This window comes from Malaya genurostris, chromosome 1, assembly GCF_030247185.1.
Source record: "Malaya genurostris strain Urasoe2022 chromosome 1, Malgen_1.1, whole genome shotgun sequence".
NCBI classification, from domain to species: Eukaryota; Metazoa; Arthropoda; class Insecta; order Diptera; family Culicidae; genus Malaya; species Malaya genurostris.
This window is the reverse complement of record NC_080570.1, coordinates 18,312,167-18,334,496: the sequence shown is the minus strand read 5'-3', so window position 1 is coordinate 18,334,496 and position 22,330 is coordinate 18,312,167. Positions and strand designations below refer to the sequence as shown.

The 22,330-nt window shown below is 36.8% G+C and overlaps 3 protein-coding genes across 3 annotated transcripts; all 3 read left to right on the top strand.

The window, feature by feature from the left end:
• The first annotated feature begins 4,543 nt into the window (after window positions 1–4,543).
• On the top strand, window positions 4,544–5,189 carry LOC131434054 (NPC intracellular cholesterol transporter 2-like). The gene is made up of 2 exons (XM_058600705.1): window positions 4,544–4,676; window positions 4,747–5,189. Exons 1-2 carry the CDS (start codon window positions 4,607–4,609, stop codon window positions 5,130–5,132), a joined length of 456 nt encoding a protein of 151 aa, XP_058456688.1. The 5' UTR covers window positions 4,544–4,606; the 3' UTR covers window positions 5,133–5,189.
• A 4,166-nt stretch (window positions 5,190–9,355) lies between these two features.
• On the top strand, window positions 9,356–10,012 carry LOC131430752 (uncharacterized). The gene is made up of 2 exons (XM_058595988.1): window positions 9,356–9,497; window positions 9,567–10,012. The coding sequence occupies exons 1-2, from the start codon at window positions 9,428–9,430 to the stop codon at window positions 9,950–9,952; spliced, it is 456 nt and encodes a 151-aa protein (XP_058451971.1). The 5' UTR covers window positions 9,356–9,427; the 3' UTR covers window positions 9,953–10,012.
• A 7,951-nt stretch (window positions 10,013–17,963) lies between these two features.
• On the top strand, window positions 17,964–18,611 carry LOC131430677 (NPC intracellular cholesterol transporter 2-like). The gene is made up of 2 exons (XM_058595865.1): window positions 17,964–18,097; window positions 18,173–18,611. Exons 1-2 carry the CDS (start codon window positions 18,025–18,027, stop codon window positions 18,565–18,567), a joined length of 468 nt encoding a protein of 155 aa, XP_058451848.1. The 5' UTR covers window positions 17,964–18,024; the 3' UTR covers window positions 18,568–18,611.
• Window positions 18,612–22,330: the final 3,719 nt, after the last annotated feature.

Below are 22,330 nucleotides of genomic sequence, written 5' to 3'. Positions count from 1 at the left end.
AAACTACGTGAAAAGTGAGGTGGAAAATATTCACATAGCTTTTCGCGTAACTATGATGTGACTATTTTTTGGAGTGTATGCTGGGTGTATAAATTGCACAATGCAGAAATGTCAACAGATTGTAATTTTTGTCACAAAAAAAAACCGTAAGATGTGGCGATTTACCGAGCACAAAGTTCTATGTATGCATTCTATGCATCGATCCCAGTCTCCATGCTTAATTCCGTGAGAAAATTACCAACACAATCCACAAACGGTCTTCTCTCGTCACCTGTGCATTTCTACATCGTGGCGTGATGATGTCAGTATAGTATATATTCTGGCAGCTGTGCTACATTACTATTGCACTGGACAGAGATGCCAGATTTGTCTGTAAATCTGCAGATTTCGGACGGTTTTGTATGTAACAAAAGTAGTCTTATAACAGGCGTCACTTTTACGCAATTTTATGGCCGCTTCGAAGTGTTGCACACAATTTCAGTTGAACCGTCGGTGATTAAATTCAAAATTCGTAAGCTTTGAACCAAAAGCACCCATCGATTCCGAGGCTATTAAATTGAAAATCATAATGAATTCAAGTTCAAAGTCCGGAACGGATTGACTTAAATACCGACGGAATTTTCTTTCAACCCTTCGAACCCATAAGTAAGATAACCATGTGCGTGGTATAAGATTTATCGACTATCTTGAGTAAGGCCATTAACAGTGATTATTATATAGTATTGTTGGAGCATTTCAAGGCTAGAATTGCAAAGAAACGACCGCAAATGGCAAAGAAAAACATTTTGTTTTAATCAAGATCACGCACCGTGTCACAAGTCAATCAAAACAATGACAAAACTACATGAATTGAACATCGAGTTGCTCCCACGTCCACCGTATTCACCAGATTTGGCTCCCAGCGACTACTGACTGTTCGCAGACCGGAGGAAAAAACTCACCGGTAACAAATTTTGAGCGAATGAAGAGGTTATCGCTGAAAAAAAAGTGGTATTGAAATGTTAAAGCGGCGCTGGAACGATTGCGTTGCTTTTGATGGAGATAACGTTGACGAATGAACCTAATTATGAACCAACGAAATTGTGTTCGCTTTGTTAGGCCAGGGACTTTTCAGCTCATGTGTTACATTTCCGACATCGCCTCAAAGTTCCGTGTCATTTAGTGAAAGTTGTATGCGAAGTCTAGAAGTAGGACGACTGTCCTGATGGTTTAAACGGTTCACAGATAATGGTTTTGATGTGTGGAAAGAAGAACGTGGAAGACCTCAAAAAAAAGGTTGAAGTCGCCAAAATGCAAGCAATATTGGATAAAGATGATAGTTCTAGTCGAAAACACAAAGCAGCAATGTTAAATGTATATCTCAACAAACAATTTCTGATCGTTTCATATCTAATGGGACAATTCCAAAAGTGTGTAAAATGGATGCCACATAAATTGAATGATAGACAGATGGAAAACCGACCATTTTTATTTATACATATGGAACATTTAGTTTGATTGTAGTTTGATATTTGAGAACGTTTGAAAGAGAAATAATCTTTGCAGAATTCTTTGACGTTGGAGTGCTGTGAGATATATTTTAAATTTTCCATATAAAATGTATGACGCAAATATCATGTTTTGTATTTAGGGTTTCAAGTGGGTAGGAAATGGCTAGAACTGTTCACTAGTAACTGGTTTTGTAGCATTTTTTCTCTACTTTTCAAAATTCGTGTGCCACTTGGCGCATTTCTAGGCCTTAAAGACTGTCCCAGAAAGTATGAACGCAATCAAAAACCGCTGCCATTTCTCATTGGTTCAGAATCTGTCAATTTTTATGGCTGCGTCCTGTTGTGTACACTCTTCTCTAACCACATGTGTAGTGATTCATTCGTTTTCATTAGTTTGTTTCGAAATGCGTGGACTTTCAGCAGAACAACGTCGAAAAATTGTGTACAAATGGTGCACAGAACGCGAACTGTCACTGAGAAAGATAGCAAAAATGGAAGGAGTAAATGAAAAAGCCGTGCTAAATGCAATCAGGAAGTTCGGTGAGGATAACACCTTTGAGGATAAACCGAAAACGGGTCGAAAAATATGTCCTGCTGGATAAACGTGTACTGAAGAACCAAAAGAAGGACGTTTCAGTTCGGGATGTGGCCAAAAAAGTGGCCACTTTGAAATCAAATGTTCTTCGTGCTAAAGAACGTTTGAATCTTCGAACCTATAAGAAGCAGAAACAACCAAAACGTAGTCCGAAACAAGATTCTTATTTCGAATACGATTCTTACTGGAAATTTGAACTGCATAATCATGGACGACGAAACCTACGTAAACCTCGATTACAAATCCTTGCCGGGACCACAATATTATACGGTGCGAGAAGGGCAAGTGTTAAATCAGTCCGAGACATCGATTGAAGCCGAAAAATTTGGTAAGAAAATTATGGTCTGGCAAGCAATTTGTAGCTGCGGTAAGATTTCGAAACCCTTCATCACCACTGCTTCAATGGACAGCGAAATATTCATGAAAGAAACTTCTTCTACCCATGATTCGAAGCCACAAGGATCCTGTTGTCTTCTGACCAGATCTTGCTTCTTGCCACTACTCGAAATCAACGGTAGAATGGTATACTACCAAAAATGTCACTTTCGTCCCAAAAGACATGAATCCACCAAATTGCCCACAACTTCGACCAATTGAGGAATTTTGGGCATTAACGAAGGCACATCTTAGGAAACATGTCTCGGCAGCCGAAACCATTCAACAGTTCGAAAAAGATTGAAAAAAAGTGTTAAATCTTGTCGCCAAGAAGTCTGTACGGAATTTAATGAGGAACGTTCACAAGAAGGTGCGCCAGCTAGTCTACAATGGCTAAGTAGCAAATGGTGAGAATAATATTCTGTTGTTGTAGTCTAATATTATCAGTATATCAAATAAAATTTGAATATCCAACACTTGTGAATTATTCACAGCGAAATCAAAGTGCGTCCATTCTTTCTGGGACAGTCTTTACAAATTTTTCTCAATTGTTCGTAAGGTCTAAAGTTTCAACAATTTTGAACGAATAGCTTTAGTTTGAAATAGATTGTTTATTCGATATCATTTCACGATATTGAGTCATAACTTCATGATTGCATTGCATGATTTTCATAAATGTTTCGAACGGGGTTTTCTTTTCGTATTTATTTGCATTTACATAATAAAATATTGACATTGATGTTAGAAATGTTTCTCATCAGAAATTCAAGGAAGAGTACTTATTTTTGGGTTGCATATTCATTTCAAGTTTCAATTTGACGCTATCACCAAAATATTCAAACGATGATGCCGAAGCTTTATGCCAATCCACAGTTCAACATTTTATGCTACCATACCCCACTTGACGAACAAAATTCTGGATCGATCTACCCAGAAGATGGTGAAATAAACAAACGATAATAACTCAAAGTTGATATTTGATAAATAAAAGGAATTGACCGAAAAATCATATTTATATGAAAATATGTTAGAAAGTCATTTTTCTCACTTTAGGTGAATCGATGTTTGTTTTATATAATATCAAGCTGGAAATATATTAGGTGATCTAACTATATCGATGGGTAATCGAATATATAGGGTTTTTGTCAACTTTTCTATGGGGAGGTATCATTGTGGATAGTTTCAGGATACAATCAAGCACATGACTGGGAGCTGCTACTCTACCCCATCCGCCGTATTCACCAGATTTGGCTTCTTCCAACTGACTACCATTTTTTTTCATCGAAGCTTTTCGATTCCGATTTGACAAGCCGGAAAGTTAAATGAATAATTCTCATCCAACTCAGGATCTTCTTTCCTCAAATAAAATTGCGGTGACCTGCGAGGTGATAACCGTACCAATTCCTAATCACTTCTTTGGTGTTCCAATTCCGATGTTCTTATGTAACACTTGACAGCAAACAAATGCACTGTCAACAGAAACAAGTCATGAAGTACCCTAATTAACTCAATACGAAAGTTTTAACATTTTCGTATAATTTTTCAAACATGGAATAAATTATATTAAAACTCATATATTATTGACTGTTTTTTTCCGATTCGAGGTCGAGAGAAGTGAAAGTTCAAGTAAACGCTGACTTTGAAACCTTTCCTGGTTCTTTCTATACCAAATGAAGTGCATTTTACGGTTCTATTAGACGCACGAAATACAAAATTGTTCGACTCAAACTGTGATCCGAACTCGAACGGATAATCTGTGTTGATTAACATATGACTAAGACTGTCACCTGCAATGGAACTACGTACTCCTCCTATTGGTTTGAATGTTTCCAGCTAATTCGCGAGATTTGATACTGATAAGAGTTGAAGAAACCCATTTCACCTAATATCTGCAAAGACTTTAGACCTCTTGTGCAGCAAGTTGCGCAATTTATTGTCCTTTATTGTAGCACATTGATACGCTCCATGGACGTCGGTCGTAATTATAAAGATTATGCTGACGTACAGATAGATCTAATCACCATCATGCGGATAAGCCATTTTGGTCGAATGTCATTGCTTCGATCTGTATAAATACGATTTGCACAGACAGCAGAATCACATTTCACTTTTCGACGACTCAGAAAACCGATCCAAGTAGGCCAAGATGTTCAAGTTTCTCCTCGTAGCAGCTCTGGTACCGGCCATGGCTCTGGCCGCCGTTGACTTCACCTCGTGTAAGTATTACCGCATTTACCGTTTCGTTCCTTCTGTTCGCAAATAACTATTCCTATTATATTTTGACAGGTGGAGCTGGTATTCCGGTGCCAGACACCTTGACTGTCAACGATTGTTCCGGTTCGGTATGTACGCTGACTGCCGGAGAACCTGTGACAGCGGTTGCCAGTGGAATCGTGAGTCCTGTCGGTAGTGCCACGGCCGAAGCCTACATCATTGTACGTGTCGGTGGCTTGGACGTGGGCTTCGAGTTGCCAGAAGAGTTAAAAGATGCCTGCGTCACAGGAATCGAAGGAGGCTGCCCGGTCGTTGCTGGAACGCCGTTCACCTACACTCTGGATGATGACAGTTTGGATGTCCCGGCCCGTGGTACTACCGTGGAAATTGAAGTCGGTCTGACCGGTGACGGTGATGCCGCTTTGGGTTGCGTGAGATTCGATGCTATCATCAACTAAACACAGCAATATGGAATGCACTTTGGAAATAAATCTTTTTTCGTTATTGCATAGAAATACGGTGGTTTTTAAAAGCACCCTTAGAATTCGAGAGCTTAATTTGTTCTACGGAGGAGTTCTGTTGATAGGATTTGTTCGGTTTCGGACACCGATTCGTTTTGTATATATTGTTTCTTGCTCACAAATTTGATCAATTGAAAATTTTCTAAAACGAGTCTGTCTTGATGGTAATTATTAAAACATGTGTGCGATGCTTCTCGGCGGATTGCACACAGCTCATCATGTGTTTGTGATTCCTTATGGCAACTGACTAACCCGCTTTACAAAAAGACGACGACTCATCAGACTTTCCTAAAAAAAACCAGACGCTTCGTTCATTTCTGAGACAAAACAAGAAAACATTAGAACTTCAAAAATTCGCATGAAAACCATTAAGTTATCCTCATCATCCTTGGTTATTATAGTGCAACCTAATGTTAACTTTCTTTTCTGTCAATTCGCTACAACAGAGCTGTGGGACCCTGGACCCGTGTTCTAGATCTGGGTTCAAGAACTGAGTTCTGAACCTGAGTTCAGAACCCAAATTTTGAACCTGCATCTAGTTTCTGGACTTGGATCTGAATTCTGATCCTTGACCAGGAACTGCATTCTGGAATTGAATTCTGAATCGTAATCTGTATCCAGGACCTACACTTGAGTTCTGAACCTGAATCCATGGATTTCGGATATTGACCCCGATATGGCACATTGCATTTTGAACTCGGAGTTTCGAACTGAATATTAAGGACCAGTACTTATATTCTGAAACTAAACTCCGTACCTAGATTCTGGATATGGACTTGAATTTCTGAAAAAAAATCGGGAATTGTACTCTGCACTTGAAATCTTGGCCTGGATCCGGGTATAATTTCTGTGTCAAGGTCATAATTCTGGACCTGATTCTGAATTCTGAAACAGAATTATTGGCTTGAACTCTGGACTTCGAGTCAAGACTGAAAAATTGAATTCAGGTTCTTCTTCTAAAATGAGTCTTTCGTGATGGTGATCTAATGTTCGAAATGGTTTTGAATCGTGGATCCGATTTCTAGATCTGAATTCTGGAATTGAGTTCTGAAACTGAGTTCAGAATCCGAATTCTGAACCTGCATCTAGATTCTGGACTAGGATCTAACTTCTGAACCTTGATCAGGAACTGCATTCTGGAATTGGTATAATTTCTGTATCAGGATCGTAATTCTGGACCTGATTCTGAATTCTGGAACAGAATTATTCGTTTGAACTGTGGATTTCAAGTCAAGACTGAAGAATTGAAACGAGTCTATCTGTGGTAATCCAATGTTCCAAATGGTTCTGAATTCTGGATCCGACTTCTAGATCTGGGTTCAGGAAGTGAGTTCTGAACCTTAATCCTGGACCCAAGTTCTAAATCTGAACCTATATTCTTGATCTGGACCTGATTTCATGACCTGCTGTTGAACCCGAATATCTGATTTAGAGTTCAGGTTCTGAATCTGGAAATGAAGTCTGGACCTAAAGCTGAGTTTTGAACCTGAATCCTTGGATTCTTGATCTTAACCCGAGCTTCGCCCATGGATCTGGATGCAGGAATTGCATTTTGAATCCAAAGTTTCAATCTGAATTTTTTCGGAAGCCAGGTTCAGGGCCAGAATTCAGTGACGAACTGCGGTGTACAAATTAGGTTCAGGGTTCAGAACCTAATTTGTACACCGCAGTTCGTAACTGAATTCTGGACCTGAACCTGGCTTGTGAACCTGAACTCAGGATCTAAATTGTGGAACAAAATTCTGGACATCGACCAGAATCTTGACCTTGATTCTCCTGGATTTAGGATTTAAATCTCTATCTGAATTCTGGATCAGGGTTGGGGATTTTATTCCTAACCAGAATGCTGGACCTGAACCTGGATTCTGGACCTACATTCTGAACCCAGATTTTTTATCTGAACTCAAGGCCAGGATCTGTATTCTGAAATTGAATTCTGAACCTGAACACGAACTCTGTACGAGAATTCTAGTCCAAGACCTGGATACTGAACTTGAGTACTCGGTGTTAGTTCTAGAACCGACTTCGGGACCCGGACCTGGCTTGTTGACCTGAACTCTGACTCTAAATTGTTGAACGGAATTCTGGACAACGACCAGAATCTGGGCATTGATTCTCCTGGATTTTGGACTTGAATTCTGGATCTCGATCTCAAACCTGGACCTGGATTCTGTAACTGGAATTCTAAACAAAAAACCTTGATGATGCAAAAGAACTTTGGCCTTGATCGTGGATTACAGACCGGACTTGATCTTGATTCGACCCTGGTCGAAACTCTCGATCTTGATCTTCATTCGGATTGTGGTTCTGTATTCTGGAATTGGATCCTGGAGCTCGACCTTGACGCTGGACACGGATTCTGGATTTAGTCTTGGATTCCAGTCCCGAACTCTGGACCTGTATTATGGACATGGATTCTAGTTTTGGGCCTCGATTCTGCCTTCGTCGAAGTTGTGGGCAATTTGGTGGATTCATGTCTTTTGGAACGAAAGTGACATTTTTGGTAGTATACCATTCTACCGTTGATTTCGAGTAGTGGCAAGAAGCAAGATCTCGCCAGAAGACAACAGGATCCTTGTGGCTTCGAATCATGGGTAGAAGTCGTTTTTGTAAACATTACTTGATGTATATTTCGCTGTTCATTGAAGCAGTTGTGATGAAGGGTTTCGAAATCTTACCACAGTTACAAATCGCTTGCCAGACCATAGCTTTTTTACCAAATTTTTCGACTTCAATCGATGTCTCGGACTGGTTTAACACTTGCCCTTCTCGCACCGTATAATATTGTGGTCCCGGCAAGGATTTGTAATCGAATTTCACGTAGGTTTCGTCGTCCATGATTATGCAGTTCAAATTTCTAGCAAGAATCGTATTGTACAGCTTTCGATCCCTCGGCCTGATCGATGCTTCTTGTTTCGGACTACGTTTGGGTTATTTCTGCTTCTTATTGGTTCGAAGATTCATACGTTCTTTAGCACGAAGAACATTTGACTTTGAAGTGCCCACTTTTTTGGCCACATCCCGAACTTAAACCTCCTTCTTTTGCTCGAACGCCTTCAGTATACGTTTATCCAACTGAGGGTTAGCAGGACCTTCGGTTTTCGGTTTATCCTGAAAGACATTTCGCATGGCTTTTTCACTTACTCCTTCCATTTTTGCTACCTTTCTCAGTGACAGTCCGCCTTCTGTGCACCATTTGTACACAATTTTTCGACGTTGTTCTGCTGAAAGTCCACGCATTTCGAAACAAACTAATGAAAACGAATAAACAACTGCACAAGTGGTTAGAGAAGAGTGTAAACAACAGGACGCAGCCATAAAAACTGACAGAACCATTGCGAAATGGCAGCGGTTTTTAGTCTTTAGTGTTCCAAGATACAAGATGACTACCTCGTATCGTATGTCATCAGTTTCCATCTCAGATCCAACACCGTTGAGGTTGCATGGCTCTCGACCAGACACCATATTCTTTGTTTTGGTGGTATTTATGGCCAACCCTATTCTTGCAGCTTCTCTCTTGAAAGGTGCAGAAACCTCTTCCACAGCTCTTCGATCAACGCCAAATAATATCAATGTCGTTCGCAAAACCGAAAAGCATGCGAGACTTATTGGTGATGGTTATGTTTCTCTGCACTACTGAACATTTTATCATAGATTGATAAACAATTCCATATTTTTACAAATGAAAGTTATGTTATTGCTTTTTACAGTTACACATTTTGCACCGAAAATTCCCAAGTTCGATTTCTTTGGAGACTCGAAAACGAAACGTAAAACTATGAAACCCCTTAATGACTATCCAGTGAATGTTCAACCTTTGAACGGGAACTTATAGCCGCTCAGACTTTGGACAGATAATCTGAATCGAATGACTAAAATTTTCCGTTGCCAGGAGAATACTGCAATGGTCAACTAGCTCATTCATACTGATAAAGGTAGAAGGTCAATTTCGATAATCGCTAGGTAGGCCTCCATGAAAGCTTTATGCAACCTGTACATCCTGGTATACACCCCACAAAATTCGACCATTTATTGGCATTAATTTGCAATGGGCTGATAATGTAGTCCATATGATAAGATTAGGCTCCATTTTAATCTATTACTAATCACCAGTCAGTTGGGTTTGCGTGTTCTAAAATTAAAAAATTGCATTGTATAAAAAGGATGCGTTGAGTTGTAAGAAGTACGTTTCACATTTCGACGAGTCAGAAAACCGATCCAAGTAGGCAAAGATGTTCAAGTTTCTCCTCGTAGCAGCTCTGGTACCGGCCATGGCTCTGGCCGCCGTTGACTTCACCCCGTGTAAGTATTACCGCATTTACCGTTCCGTTCTTTCGGTTCCCTAATAAATAATATTGTGTTGTTTGACAGGTGGAGATGGTATTCCGGTGCCAGACACCCTGACCGTCAACGACTGTGCCGGTTCGGAGTGTCAGCTGACTGCCGGAGAACCCCTGAGAGCGGTTGCCAGTGGAATCGTGAGTCCAGTCGGTAGTGCCACGGCCGAAGCCTACATCATTGTTCGTGTCGGTGGTTTGGACGTTGGTTACGAGATGCCACCGGAGTATCAAGATGCCTGCACCACTGGCATCGAGGGAGGCTGTCCGATCGTGGCAGGAACGGCTTTCAACTATATTTACGACGATGATGGTCTCGATGTGCCGGCCCGTGGAACTACCATCGAAATTGAAGTCGGCCTGACCGGCGACAACGATGTCGCTTTGGGTTGTGCGAAATTCAACGCCGTCATTAACTGATCAGATGATCAAACTGATTGCATCTTGGAAATAAACTCTATTTTGTTATGCTTCAAATAACGGTGGAATTAATGCTTGCTCAGATCTACAATCCGAAATTGATGATCAGTAAGAGTAACTCGAAAAACATAAAGTGAAACTAGTAAAACAAAATCCACTAACAAATCAACGCACTAACTAATTTGTGAGCTTCAATTAAAGATAGTATATCTGTGGTGGTGCTGGTGAGTTCACTTCGTCCGCGTTCCTTATCGCCATGTAGAATAGCGATTCGTTAGCAATGCTTGCATTGAAAATGTTTCACGTTTTTTTGAGTTAATATCTTAGTGCAATTTGCTTGTTCATTCTGTTTTCAAATTTTAAGTTAAGTCGTCCTTTTTAATTTGGAATAGGAACTTAAACCTTCTATCGTTACTTAAAATCAACGGGTGAATTCGGGAGGTCAGGTCTTCTAATCTTTTACTATATAAATCTTCAAATTCCTCCCTCGCCGATTTAAACTTACAAATCAATCAATCTTCAAGTCTTGTAGTCTTCTCATCTTCAAATCTACAAATCTTTAAAATTTAAAATTTTCTAATCTTCTACTCTTTTCATCATCAAATCTTACAATCAATCAACACTTATCATCTTCTAATCTTATCAGCTTCAAATCACAAAATTCAATTTTAAAATTTTCTTCTTCTATTTTTTCGTTCTTTTATTTCTTTATTCTTTTATTCATTTATTTTTCTAATCTTCTATTCTTTTATTCTATTATTTGTTTGATTTTTTATTCTTTTATACTTTTACTCTGTTATTTTTTATTCTTTTATTCTTCTATTCCTTTATTTTTTTATTCTTTTCTTTAATTCTTTTATTCTTCTATTCTTTTATTCTTTTTTTTCCTTAAATTCTGTTATTTGTTTATTTTTTACTCTATTATTATTTTATTCTTTTATTATTTTATTCTTTTATTATTTTAATCTTTTGTTCTTTTATTCTTTTATTCTGTTATTTTTTATTCTTTTATTCTTCTATTCCTTTATTTTAGTTCTCTTGTTTTATTCTCTTATTCTTCTATTCTTTTATCTTTTTTTTTCCTTTGATTCTGTTATACGTTTATTGTTTATTCTTTTATTATTTTATTCTTTTATTCTTATATTCTTATATTCTTATGTTCAGTTATGACCGGAAGGGTGTCTCAAAGAAGAAAAACAAGTTGGGTTATTCTGAAATGGAACTGAGTGTAGTAACCAGCAGAAGTTTGACAGTTGACCCATTTTACATTTAGAACCCTATCGCTAACAGTTTAGATGATAAAATACATAACTTGAGGAGATTGATTGATAGTACATATTATCTTTCTCCGGACAAGACCAGCCTAGATGCCGTGTGAAATCCGATGGATAAAAAACTTAACCAATAATAGAGATCCACTGGGTTCCTGCTTCCATGTTGTAATAGGCGACAATAGGCAGGAGTTTCTTTTTTCCTTCAGTTAAAAATATTTTCTCATCATTTTTCGATAATATGATCTCTAATCAGTTTCCGACTAGCTTCTGAGAAAACGTTTTATTTGGTATTATGAATTAGGTGAAAACTATTGCGAAGATCCATTGATCTTACAATGTTAATACCAGAGATAACATAGATCGGTATATTTAATAACTAGTAGGAAAACACTTGACTTTGACAAATTTATAATGTTTTCTCGGCAGCCTGCTGCCCAGATCAACCAGTATAACCAATCAATCATTTTTAGCGGTAAATAATGAAGTGGAAATAAATAACAGTTTCAAAAAAAAGAAAGGTTCCTTTTAGATTAGACTTAGGCGCTGATATTGAACTGCTAGGTGGCATAACAGTTCACCATAAACTGTTATGCACTGACGAGTCGAAAACGAAACGTAAAGCTAATAGAATAGGTTATGTGTTCTAGCATAAAAAAGGAATATATACATTCTTGCAGCTGTAAAAGTGAAATTTTTTGGCAACCGGAGGAGTACAGAGCAAATTCAGGGTAGTAATTATGTTTTCCCCTTATCAATATTTTTCTTTGACCCTAGAAAGAAAACAAAAACGTTTACTTGAAATTTGAAAATTTTCAATTCCTTCTGTAATTTCTGATCTGAAAGTCGGATGTGGATAGAATTCAAGTGCAGCCTTTCCTTCAAATCTCTATTTGTGAAAATCGGTTAAGCCGTCTCTTAAAAGAATGAGTGAGTTCGACCACTTCTTTCGGTACTCCCAGAGCTTCAGCCGAAGCCGGTTTATTTGTTCATTCGGGAGCAACTTGCTCCCACTGAAGCTTGCTCTCCAGCAGGCATAAAACCTCTTCATTTTTTGTATCAACAATATCCTATCATTCAAATGAATGAATGAAAAACATTACATGAAAGATGAAACAGTGATTGGGAGGAAGCGGGTCGTTTCGCCGAATGCCGTTTCGCTGAAAGTCGTTTCGCCGAAAGGTTAATTTCAAATACATTACATTAATAATTGGAAAACTATAGAATCCAGCTACTCAGCAATAATATTTAGTCAGAAGCGGTGGCCTCTCGTTTAAAAAACTATAACCGCCACGTTTGCCCCTCAAAGCTAGGTTTCTTCGGCTCAGTTAGGTCAGAACGAGAGGAAGCGAGGTCGGTCAGCACAGTCGCATAAGATATTTTTTCATTTGCATTCAGTTCACAGAAAATACATTTACCTAGCAGATGCTTTGCTGCTTAGTGGCTAATAAAGTCAACAAGTTTGATAACATGAAATAGTTTGAAATCATTAGCGAAGGATAGTTTCATACACTTAATCGTTAAGATCGTTGAGAAAAAGTAAAAATACGAACGGTCCAAGATGACTTCCTTGAGAACGGCTCCGGAAGGCAACAGCAAAATGGTGAAGTAGTACAGCCTCCTATTTTTATTTCGTCAACCAGGTAGATATGATTAAAGCCAATTCAAGAGTGACCCACTGAATCCCAGTCTACTCAAGGATGTCTTTGCAGACTATCAAAGTATCATGTTTTTATACGGTATAGCATCTCTAGTGAATGGAGAAGTTTTGCAAGTTGAATTCTTCTAAAGAAAAAAATTTCCTATTTATTATTTTGACTATAGTGTAAATTTTATGTAAAAATATCGAGTTGTTTCTGAGATATGGTTGCTCAAAGTGGAACGAACTGTCAAATTGGTTCTAACACGATTTGAAAAACCCGGGTCATATTAATGTGCATATTTTGTATCTTGGAAAATCCCACAATTTATTCTGTTAATCTTTCCACCAACTTGTGCCTGGATTGGTGTACAATCGAATTTAAACAACGGAAATTACCCGTGAATATGTGGTTCCATGCAACCTTTCCTTTCATTGCCCAATAAATTATTGCACTGTAGGAAACCCCCACCACTAATGCTGATCTAGAAATAAAGTTTCTTGGTTTACCAATGCTTCCGAATTTGCAAAAAAAAAAAAACAAATCGGCGTTTATCGGCGATAAGCTTCTGTATTGCACCTATCGCTATACGATGTGATCATTTTTTTGTTTATAGTCGTGCACCGGTCTGCGCTTCGATATCTGTAATCACCTGACCAAAACACGTTACCAGAAAAATAGTACATTTTGAGTATTTTTCAACCAACATTCCTACGCTTCTCTAACTTCTCGATTCTGTTCTTGTAGAAGGATTTGTCTTTTGCTTCAAAATAAACTTAACATTCAGCAATTCCTTTTTCATTTGAGTTGAATTTCTAACCAGTTAGCCTTTTTCTCGAGATCAGTAAGTAGCTAGTAGTCACTGAGGGCCAAATCCGGACTGTACGGTGGATGAGGACGCAGTTCGAAGTGTAATTCTGTATCAAACTGCTGATAGTAATAACTAAGCGCATTCCGCGTTCCGAATTGCATTGCACCTACCATTTTGTTTACTTTTGATTTTCCAATCTTTCAAGTTTCCACTCCGGTCTGTCTCTCCGCTATTTTTTTCCTAATCCAATCGTTCCAATCTTAAAGGTTTTCGATTTTTTAATCTTCTCACTGTAGATTCTTCCAATCTTTTATCTTTGAAATCTTTCAGTCGTTCACTCTGCCAATCTACTAATTTTCCTATTTAATCGTCCAATTGAACGTCTAAATGTCTAATTGTCCAATCTTCTAATGGTGAAAACTTCGAGTATATAAATCTTCAAAACTTCCCATCTTCTTATATTCAAATCCACAAATCTTCAAACCTTATAATCTTTTAAACGACTTTTAAATTTTCTAATCTAATTATCTTCTCATTTTCCCACTTTCTCAGCTTCTAATCTTCTAGTCTTCTGGTTTTCTAATTTTCTAACGTTCTCATCTCCTAATCTTCTGATTGATTCCCTTCTAATTTTTTCTCCTTCTTCAAATCTTCTGGTCTTTTAATTTTCTCACCTTGTAATCTTCTAATTTTCTCACCTTCTCGTCTTCTAATCTTCTGGTTTTCTAATCCTCTAATTTTATTCCTTCTCATTTTCTAGATTTCTAATTTTCTAATCTTCTATTCTATTTTTTTCGGTTTTTTAACGATATCAAACTAACTAGAGATTATAAGAGGAAAAAGAATATGAAATCATAGAGCCATAGTACTCAAGGAAGAGCAAGGATGTGAAGAATAAAGTGCGGAAAAGTGAGACGTGACAAGGGTCATTTAAGTAAGCAGAAGGCTTCTCGTATCTAAACTTTTACCTTCTACCAGAGGAGTCGAACTTAGGCATCTTAGCGATACGAGTTATCCGAGTCTCTGATATGTCAGAAAGTAAAGGCAAAGGTCGTTTGCCATTTACTGTCCGAATCTATTCTATAAATATTCAAATTCCTTCTTCGGCGAAAGATCACTTTTTTAAAGACGAGGTTTAAAAACTATCAATCAATCTTTCAATCTTCTCATCTTCAAATTTTCAAATCTTCCAATTCTCAAATTTTCTAATCTCTCAATATGCTACTCTTCTGCTAATGCTTGAAGCTTTTTTCACCTTCTCATCTCTCAATCTTCTGATCTTCTGGTTCTCTAATGATCTAATTTTGTCATCTTCTAGTTTTCTAAATTTCTTATCTTCTGGTCTTCTAAAACTCTCTCTGAATCTAAATCTAGAAGAACTTTTGAGCTTTAATGTTATAAATCTTCTAGTATTCTAACATTCCAATCTTCTATTCTTTGATTTTTTTTCTTCTATTTTTTCATTCTTTTATTCCTTTATTCTTTTTTTTTATTTTGTTAATTCTTCTAATCTTCTATTCTTTTATTTTTCTATTCTTCTATTTTTTCATTCTTTTATCCTTTTATTTTTTTATTCTTTTATTATTCTATTCATCAGTTCTTTTATTTCTTTATTCTTTTATTTTTCTATTCTTTCATCCTTTTATTTATTTATTTATTTTGTTCTCTTATTCTTTTGTTCTTTTATTCTTTTATTCTCTTATTCTTTCATTCTTTCATTCTTTTAATGTTTTATTGTTTTATTCTTATTCTTTTATTCCTTTATTCTCTTATTCTTTTATTCTTTTATTCGTTTATTCTTTTGTTCTCATATTCTTTTATTCATTTATTCTTTTATTTTTTCATTCTTTCATTAATTTATTCTTTTAATCTTTTATTCTATTTTTCTTTCATTCTATTCTTCCATTCTTTTATTCTTCTATTCTTCCATTATTTTACTCGTCTATTCTTCTGTTATTTCATTCTTATATTCTTCTATTATCCTATTATTCCATTCATATATTCTTATATTTTTCTATTCCTCTATTCTATTCTTCTATCATTCTATTCTATTCTTCCATTCTTTTAATCTTCTATTTCTCTATTCTTCTATTCTTCTACTCTTCAGTTTTTCTATTCTTCTATTTTTTTATTCTTCTATTCTACTATTCTTCGATTTTCTTTTTTTCTATTTTTCAATTCTTATATTCTTCTATTTTATTATTTATGCAATTCTACTGTTCTTTTTTCTATTTTTCTATTCTTCTGCTCATCTATTCTTCCTTTCCTATATAATTCTATTCCATTCTTCTAGTCTTGTTTTTCTGTTCTTTTATTCTATTTTCTCATCTTCTAATCTTTTAGTCTTCTTATATACTACGCTGTAAATATTCAAATCTCTCCCTCGACATAAGACCACATGGTTGAAGTCGAAGTTAACTTACAATCAATCAATCTTCTAATCATTCTCATCTTAAAATTTTCAAATGATCTAATTTTCAAATTTCCTAATCTCTAAATCTTCTCATATTCTATTCTTCTAATCTTTTAATTTTCTCATCTCCTCGTCTCCAAATCCTCTGGTCTTCTAATTTTCTTACCTTTCAATCTTCTAATTTTCTCATTTTCTCAGCTTTTAATCTTCTAATTTCTTTATCTTATCTTCTTATCTTCTGGTTTTATAATCTTCTTATTTTCTTACATTTTCAGTTTCTATATTGCTATTCATCTAGTCTTATAATATTCTATTCTATAAATCTTCGAATCCCTTACTTGTCGAAAGACAACATGGTTTAAATCGAGATTGTATAAACTTACAATCGATCAATCTTCAAATCTTCTAATTTTCTCATCTTCACATTTCCAAATCTAATAATGTTTTAATCTTCGAATTTTTTATAATTTTATTCTTCTGGTTTTCTATTCTTCTAATTTTCTAATTCTAATTTTTTAATTTCTAATTTTCTCACCTTGTCATTTTCTTAACTTCTTTGTATCTTTTAATTTTAAAATTTTCTTATCCCTAAATCTTCTAATCTTCTAAATAGTCTGATTTTTAATCTTCTAATTTTCAAATTTTCTGATTTTCTAATCTTATTTCCTCGCCTTCTAATCTTTTAATTTTCTCAGTTTCTATACTTCTGGTTTTTTTATTCTTCTAATTTTTTCACCTTACCATTTTCTAAATTTCTAATCTTCTCCTTATAAATCTTAAAATCTCTCCCCCGGCGAAAGACCACATGGTTAAAGTCCAGGTTAGAAAAACTTACAATCAATCAATCTTTAAGTCTTCTAATCTTCAAATCTCTTAATCTTCTAATACTCTACTCTTTTAATCTTCAATTCTTCTGATTATTTAATCTTCTAATTTTTGCACGTTCTCATCTTCTTATCTTCTAATCTTCTGGTCTTCTAATCTTCTAATGTTTTCTCCTCCTCATTTTCTAATCTTCCGGTCTATTAATTTTATAATTTTCTTATATTCTGTTCTCATAATTTTCTAATCTTCTGGTTTGCTAATTATCTAACTCTCTCATTTTCCAATTTTCTTATCTTCTAGTCTTCTACTCTATAAATATTAAAATTCTTTCTTAGGCGAAAGACCCGATGGTTAAAGTCGAGGTTTAAAAAAATTATGCAATCAATCTTTAAATCTTCTGATTTTCAAATATTCCAGTCTCTAAAACTGGTACTCTTCTACTTTTTTAATCCTCAGTTCTTTAAATATTCTAACATTCCATTCATCTATTTTTCTAATCTTTTGATCTTCTAATCTTCTGGTCTTTTAATCATCTAATTTTCTTACCTCATTTTCTAAATTTCTTATCTTCTGGTTCTTCTAATTTAAAAATTTTCCAATCTTCTACTCTTTTCATCATCAAACCTTCTAATCTTCTAATCTGACATTCGGATCTTCGAATCTTCAGACCTTTGAATATTTGAGACTTCAAATGTTCGAATCTTTGACCTTGCCAAACTTTTACAACAATGGGTAAGATTAAAGCAAACTCAAATTGAAGTAAAACGAAATCAATTTATAAGTACTTTTTTTAATTTTATGTTGCATTCGATCGGATATATGTACCCTACGAATACTCGGATTTAATTCTAATGTTTTCTAACAGATGGCGCCTTTTCCTAAACGATGTACGTTCACATGAACCTAACAAATTCATGCCGAGAGAGGGAGATTAAACTGGTATCTAATCTCAGGTTTTAATTAGGTATTCAAGATTCTATCTTGTTGATGACTTTGCAAAGCAACCTGAAAAAAGCTTAAGATAAAGTCTAATCGCTAGGGGTCTCGTATATAAATACCAAGCCTTTTCGGAAGCACTTCAATTTCGAAAAAACAACAAGTGTGACCTAACGATGTTCAAGTTTCTGTTGATATCGGCGTTGGTGCCGGCTCTTCTGCTCGCCCAGACTACTTTCCCCCGCGCATGTAAGTATTGATTGTGATTGGTCCAAAAATTGATACCACTTCTCATCCGACCAAAAAACGTCTCGTGATCGTTAGGCCCCAATGGAGCTCCCATGCCGGCATACGGAGAGGTCAACGGTTGTACCGCCTCACCGTGCACCATCCCCGTCGGGGCTCCGATAGTCGCCTTTGCCAATGGCATCGTTAGTGAGCAAAATACCGACACGTTGACGGCCCACATCTCCATCCGTGCTGCCGGTCTCGAGATACCGTTCCCGATACCGGACGACCTGAAGGATGCGTGTGAAACTGGAACAGCCCCCGGCACTTGTCCGGTTTCGATCGGTCAGGAGTTCGATTACACCCTGGATTACGAGGGCGATCCGGTTCCGATTTCGAACGTCACCGTGCAGATCGAGGTCGGCCTAGCCGGTGACAGCGGAGAGGATGTAACGTGCATTGCCTTCGAAGTTTTCATTTCACCGGAATAGAGTGTACTATGTGATAAATGGAAAGAACAGTATCGAAATCTAAATTGCAAAGCGTGTTTTCATTATTTGAACTTCAAATTAGTCCCCCTTGAACAGTGTATCTTGTGGATGAGAAGTCAATTGGGTGCAACTAATAAACTGCAACACATGTAGATGCTGGAGATGGGTCTGTAGTTCTCGATCGTAATATTCGTTAATATTCGAAGGAATAATAAGCTCAGATTTTTCATTCATTGTTTTGATAGTTGACAACATACTCATTATAGTTTTTCGACGGCAAAACCTTTAGTTTCGTTCGGCTGTTGTAATTGTATGGACATTGAACTACTAGTTTTGTTTAGTTGTGTTTTGAGCACAGTTTTGAACCGCGATGCATTAGCTCTTCTAGTAAAACTTCAATCTCTTTTACTGTACGACGGATGCAGTAAAAAGGTAGCTGGCCTTGATCATAGAAGGTCCCCAACGCCGATGATTTCTGTCGATCTGATTCGCTAATCTTAACAATGGTTTGTTGTTCGAAGCAACTGTTATTAGGGTTTACAAATCTAGTAAATTCGCCGGTCACATATTTTTATCAATTCCAAAACATGTAAAAAACGCGACCACATGTTTACTAAAAATAATACAAATCAATGTAATGCAATGAAGCTGGTGGTGGTGTGTTCGATTCGTCCGTGTCCGTGAGAATTTTATGTCCGTCTGCAATGCAAATGGTATTGAAAATGTTATTGTGTTCTAGTATGTGAGGTTCGCCCGATTTCTTAGATTTCTTTTGTTAGCTTTTTAAGTCCTAGAGTAAATCGTTGATACTCTTGTGAGAAAAAACGAGTGTAAAAGCGATTTTTTAGGTTTTGTTTGACTTGGAGATTGGTCCAGTAAGGAGCTTATTGTGCGGGGAAATACGCATTATTGTGTCTGTGTAGATCTGAAGAAAGTCAGGTTTTCCAAAAATTCTAATATCTGTCTATAGAGAAATGCAAAAACAATTCAGCATCGAAACTTTGAATATAATCCTGTTTTAATCCACCTAGAGGTATAATGATGCATTTTTCAGTTCCAAAACCGGCAGTCGAACTGAGATGAAATTCAGCACTTTTGATTGGGGTAATAAGTCCTGTTAATTTGAGTATGAGTATGAGTTTATGAAAACCGGGTTTGCCGTCTCAGAAGAAGTGAAATGTATTCCATTTTGGAGTTTTTACCGCTATTTTCGGATACTAATTGAAAGTGTCTGATCACCAGGTTTTTGGTACTGCCGGCACCGAAAACCGGATACTAGATACTAGTAAAACTGAAATGAGTTTATTTATCGTGATCTGAAAACTAGAGATATTTCGCACCTATTTTGTATGGAGCTCGCCAGTCCTCACATGATTGATTATGAAAATAACACACTTGAATTTGAAGTGACATACGTCAGATACAGTTCAAATTCTTGAAACCAATCGAATTACCAATCGTACATCGAAGTGTGATATCAAAGACAATTATTTTTAAGAACAATTTACACAAGTGGAAATGACAGCTCATTTATAATAGGCGTCCAATTCTCGAAATGCATTGGTAGATTACTAACTAAATGTTAGTTTTAAAAGCTTATAGATTTTGTTTCCCAATCTCTAGGCAGCCGGTCACCGAGAGAGAAATATGCAAAGCAAAGCAAAGCAAAGTCCTGGCATTACATTCCTTTTGTGGAATTTGGCCTTTCTGTTTCAACAGACTTCGCAGCCGATTCTTAGTGTACAGAATCATTGCATGGCTAGTACTATGGATCCTACTGACACTAAGAATCCTTCCAGGTCGGGGCTCGAACATACGACAACTGGCTTGTAAGACCAGCGTCCTATGCATTGAACCGTCAACCCGGGAAATATGCAGTTATGTTAATTTAACGTCAATTAGTTAACGATAATGATACAATACGACAATAGTTAGCTTATTTCAATTAATATTTGATTATTTTTGCAATAAATCGTGCTCTGAAGCTACTCCCATCCTAACAGTTCCACGACAAATTTTGAACTTGTCTTGTCCTAATCTTCTATCTCATATCTGGTTATCAAAGGTCTAGATACCTTGACAGCTCAACTATTTTCAATCAAAAATATCTAAGACAACCAAGACCTCTGAAGAAGAATTCAAACTTGGCCATTCGAAGGGTCCGTGACCTACTTTGACCATATAATTCGTATTTCTCCCGGATCATAGAAACACTAAACAAAAAATTGAAACAAAATATTTAATAAGAAGACTAATAAGCACTGACTAAACTACCCATACAGCATCAATCATAGTAACCCATTAGCCAGCAGACAAAATTTGACAGCTCTATCAGTCGAACCGTAACCGTGATGGAACAAATAGTGTGAAACAACTCCGTTCAGAAGTGTGTACGTTTAATGAAAACGAAAACTTCGTGTGGAACTTTGTGGACGCCGGATTCGCTTGTCCCGGATATCTTGGCACTATTAGACAATATTAGACGACCCTGAGCGACAAGAAGAGGCCCAAATAAAAGCTGCAGAGGAAGACCGAGGGTGCAACCGGCTAAACAGTAAAAAATATGAACATACATGTCCGGAAGCGGAAGGGTATGTCAAAGCCGCTCTTTGCTTCGCTACGAACTGTTTGTGGATGAGGAAATTTATAGTACGAAATACCCGTTCTTCAAGAAACACCATAAGGGCGAAGATGCGGGTGTTTTGGCCGGATCTGGCGTCGGCCCACTACTCGAAGCGATCGGAGATGGAGCGGCTAAATCTTCGATGTGGTACCCAAGTCGGCTACATTCCATTGAGAATTTCTGGGTTAACCTGAAGCGAAAGATATAAGTTCCAGCAATTTTGTCACGAAAACTGAGAAGGAATTCATACATAAAACGAAGAAAGAACTCAAAAACATGCATGCTTTTGTCCGCCATGGCGAATGTTTGAATTGTTTTATGTTAAATATCGTTAGTTACCTTCCTTATCAAAAGCAATCATCTGACCTCGCTTTTTTTTATCACCATCCGGCAAAAGTCAATTTTTTTTAATGCAAACGTTAAAATAAGCATGTGAAAAGATGAAAACTACAAACAACTGCGCGGAACACTTTCAAGGAAAGTTTCGTTAACGAATCACCACATTCGAATAAGCGATCGGGAACGTGTATGAATTGAGCTCACCACAATTTAAAGCTTGCTTCAGATAGAATTGGAACAAAGACAATAGCCTGTATTTCAGTTATTTATTTTTGGAATTCAAGATCTTTTTTATGCAAATGTAGCGTTTTCTTCATACTTTTATAAAAAAACACGGATAAAATTATTCGTCACGGTTTCGAAGGAATTCGCGAATTTTTCCTGTAACACGGCTCATTAGGCGGCGCACACCTTCTTCGTCCATCGTTTTAGCTATCTTATTCCACCAGGTCGTCATCTGATTGATGTCTTTGACAACCTTTCCCTTTGCCTTGAGTCTCCTCTTCGTGATTGCCCAGTATTTCTCAATAGGGCGGAACTGGGGGCAGTTGGATGGGTTAAGGTTTTTCGGAACAAACTGGACCCCTTTCTCTGCATACCATTCGTGAACGACTTTGCTTTAATGACAGCTTGCCAAATCTTGCCAACATTACGGGATGGTCGTGGGATCGAATGAAAGCAAAAATCGTTCTTGTAGACACTCTTTTTGGTATAGTTCCGATGTCACTGTCTTGTTTGTAACGAAAACTTTCGTTTTTATTTGCCACAGCTGCAAATGCCCTGCCAAATCATAAATTTTTC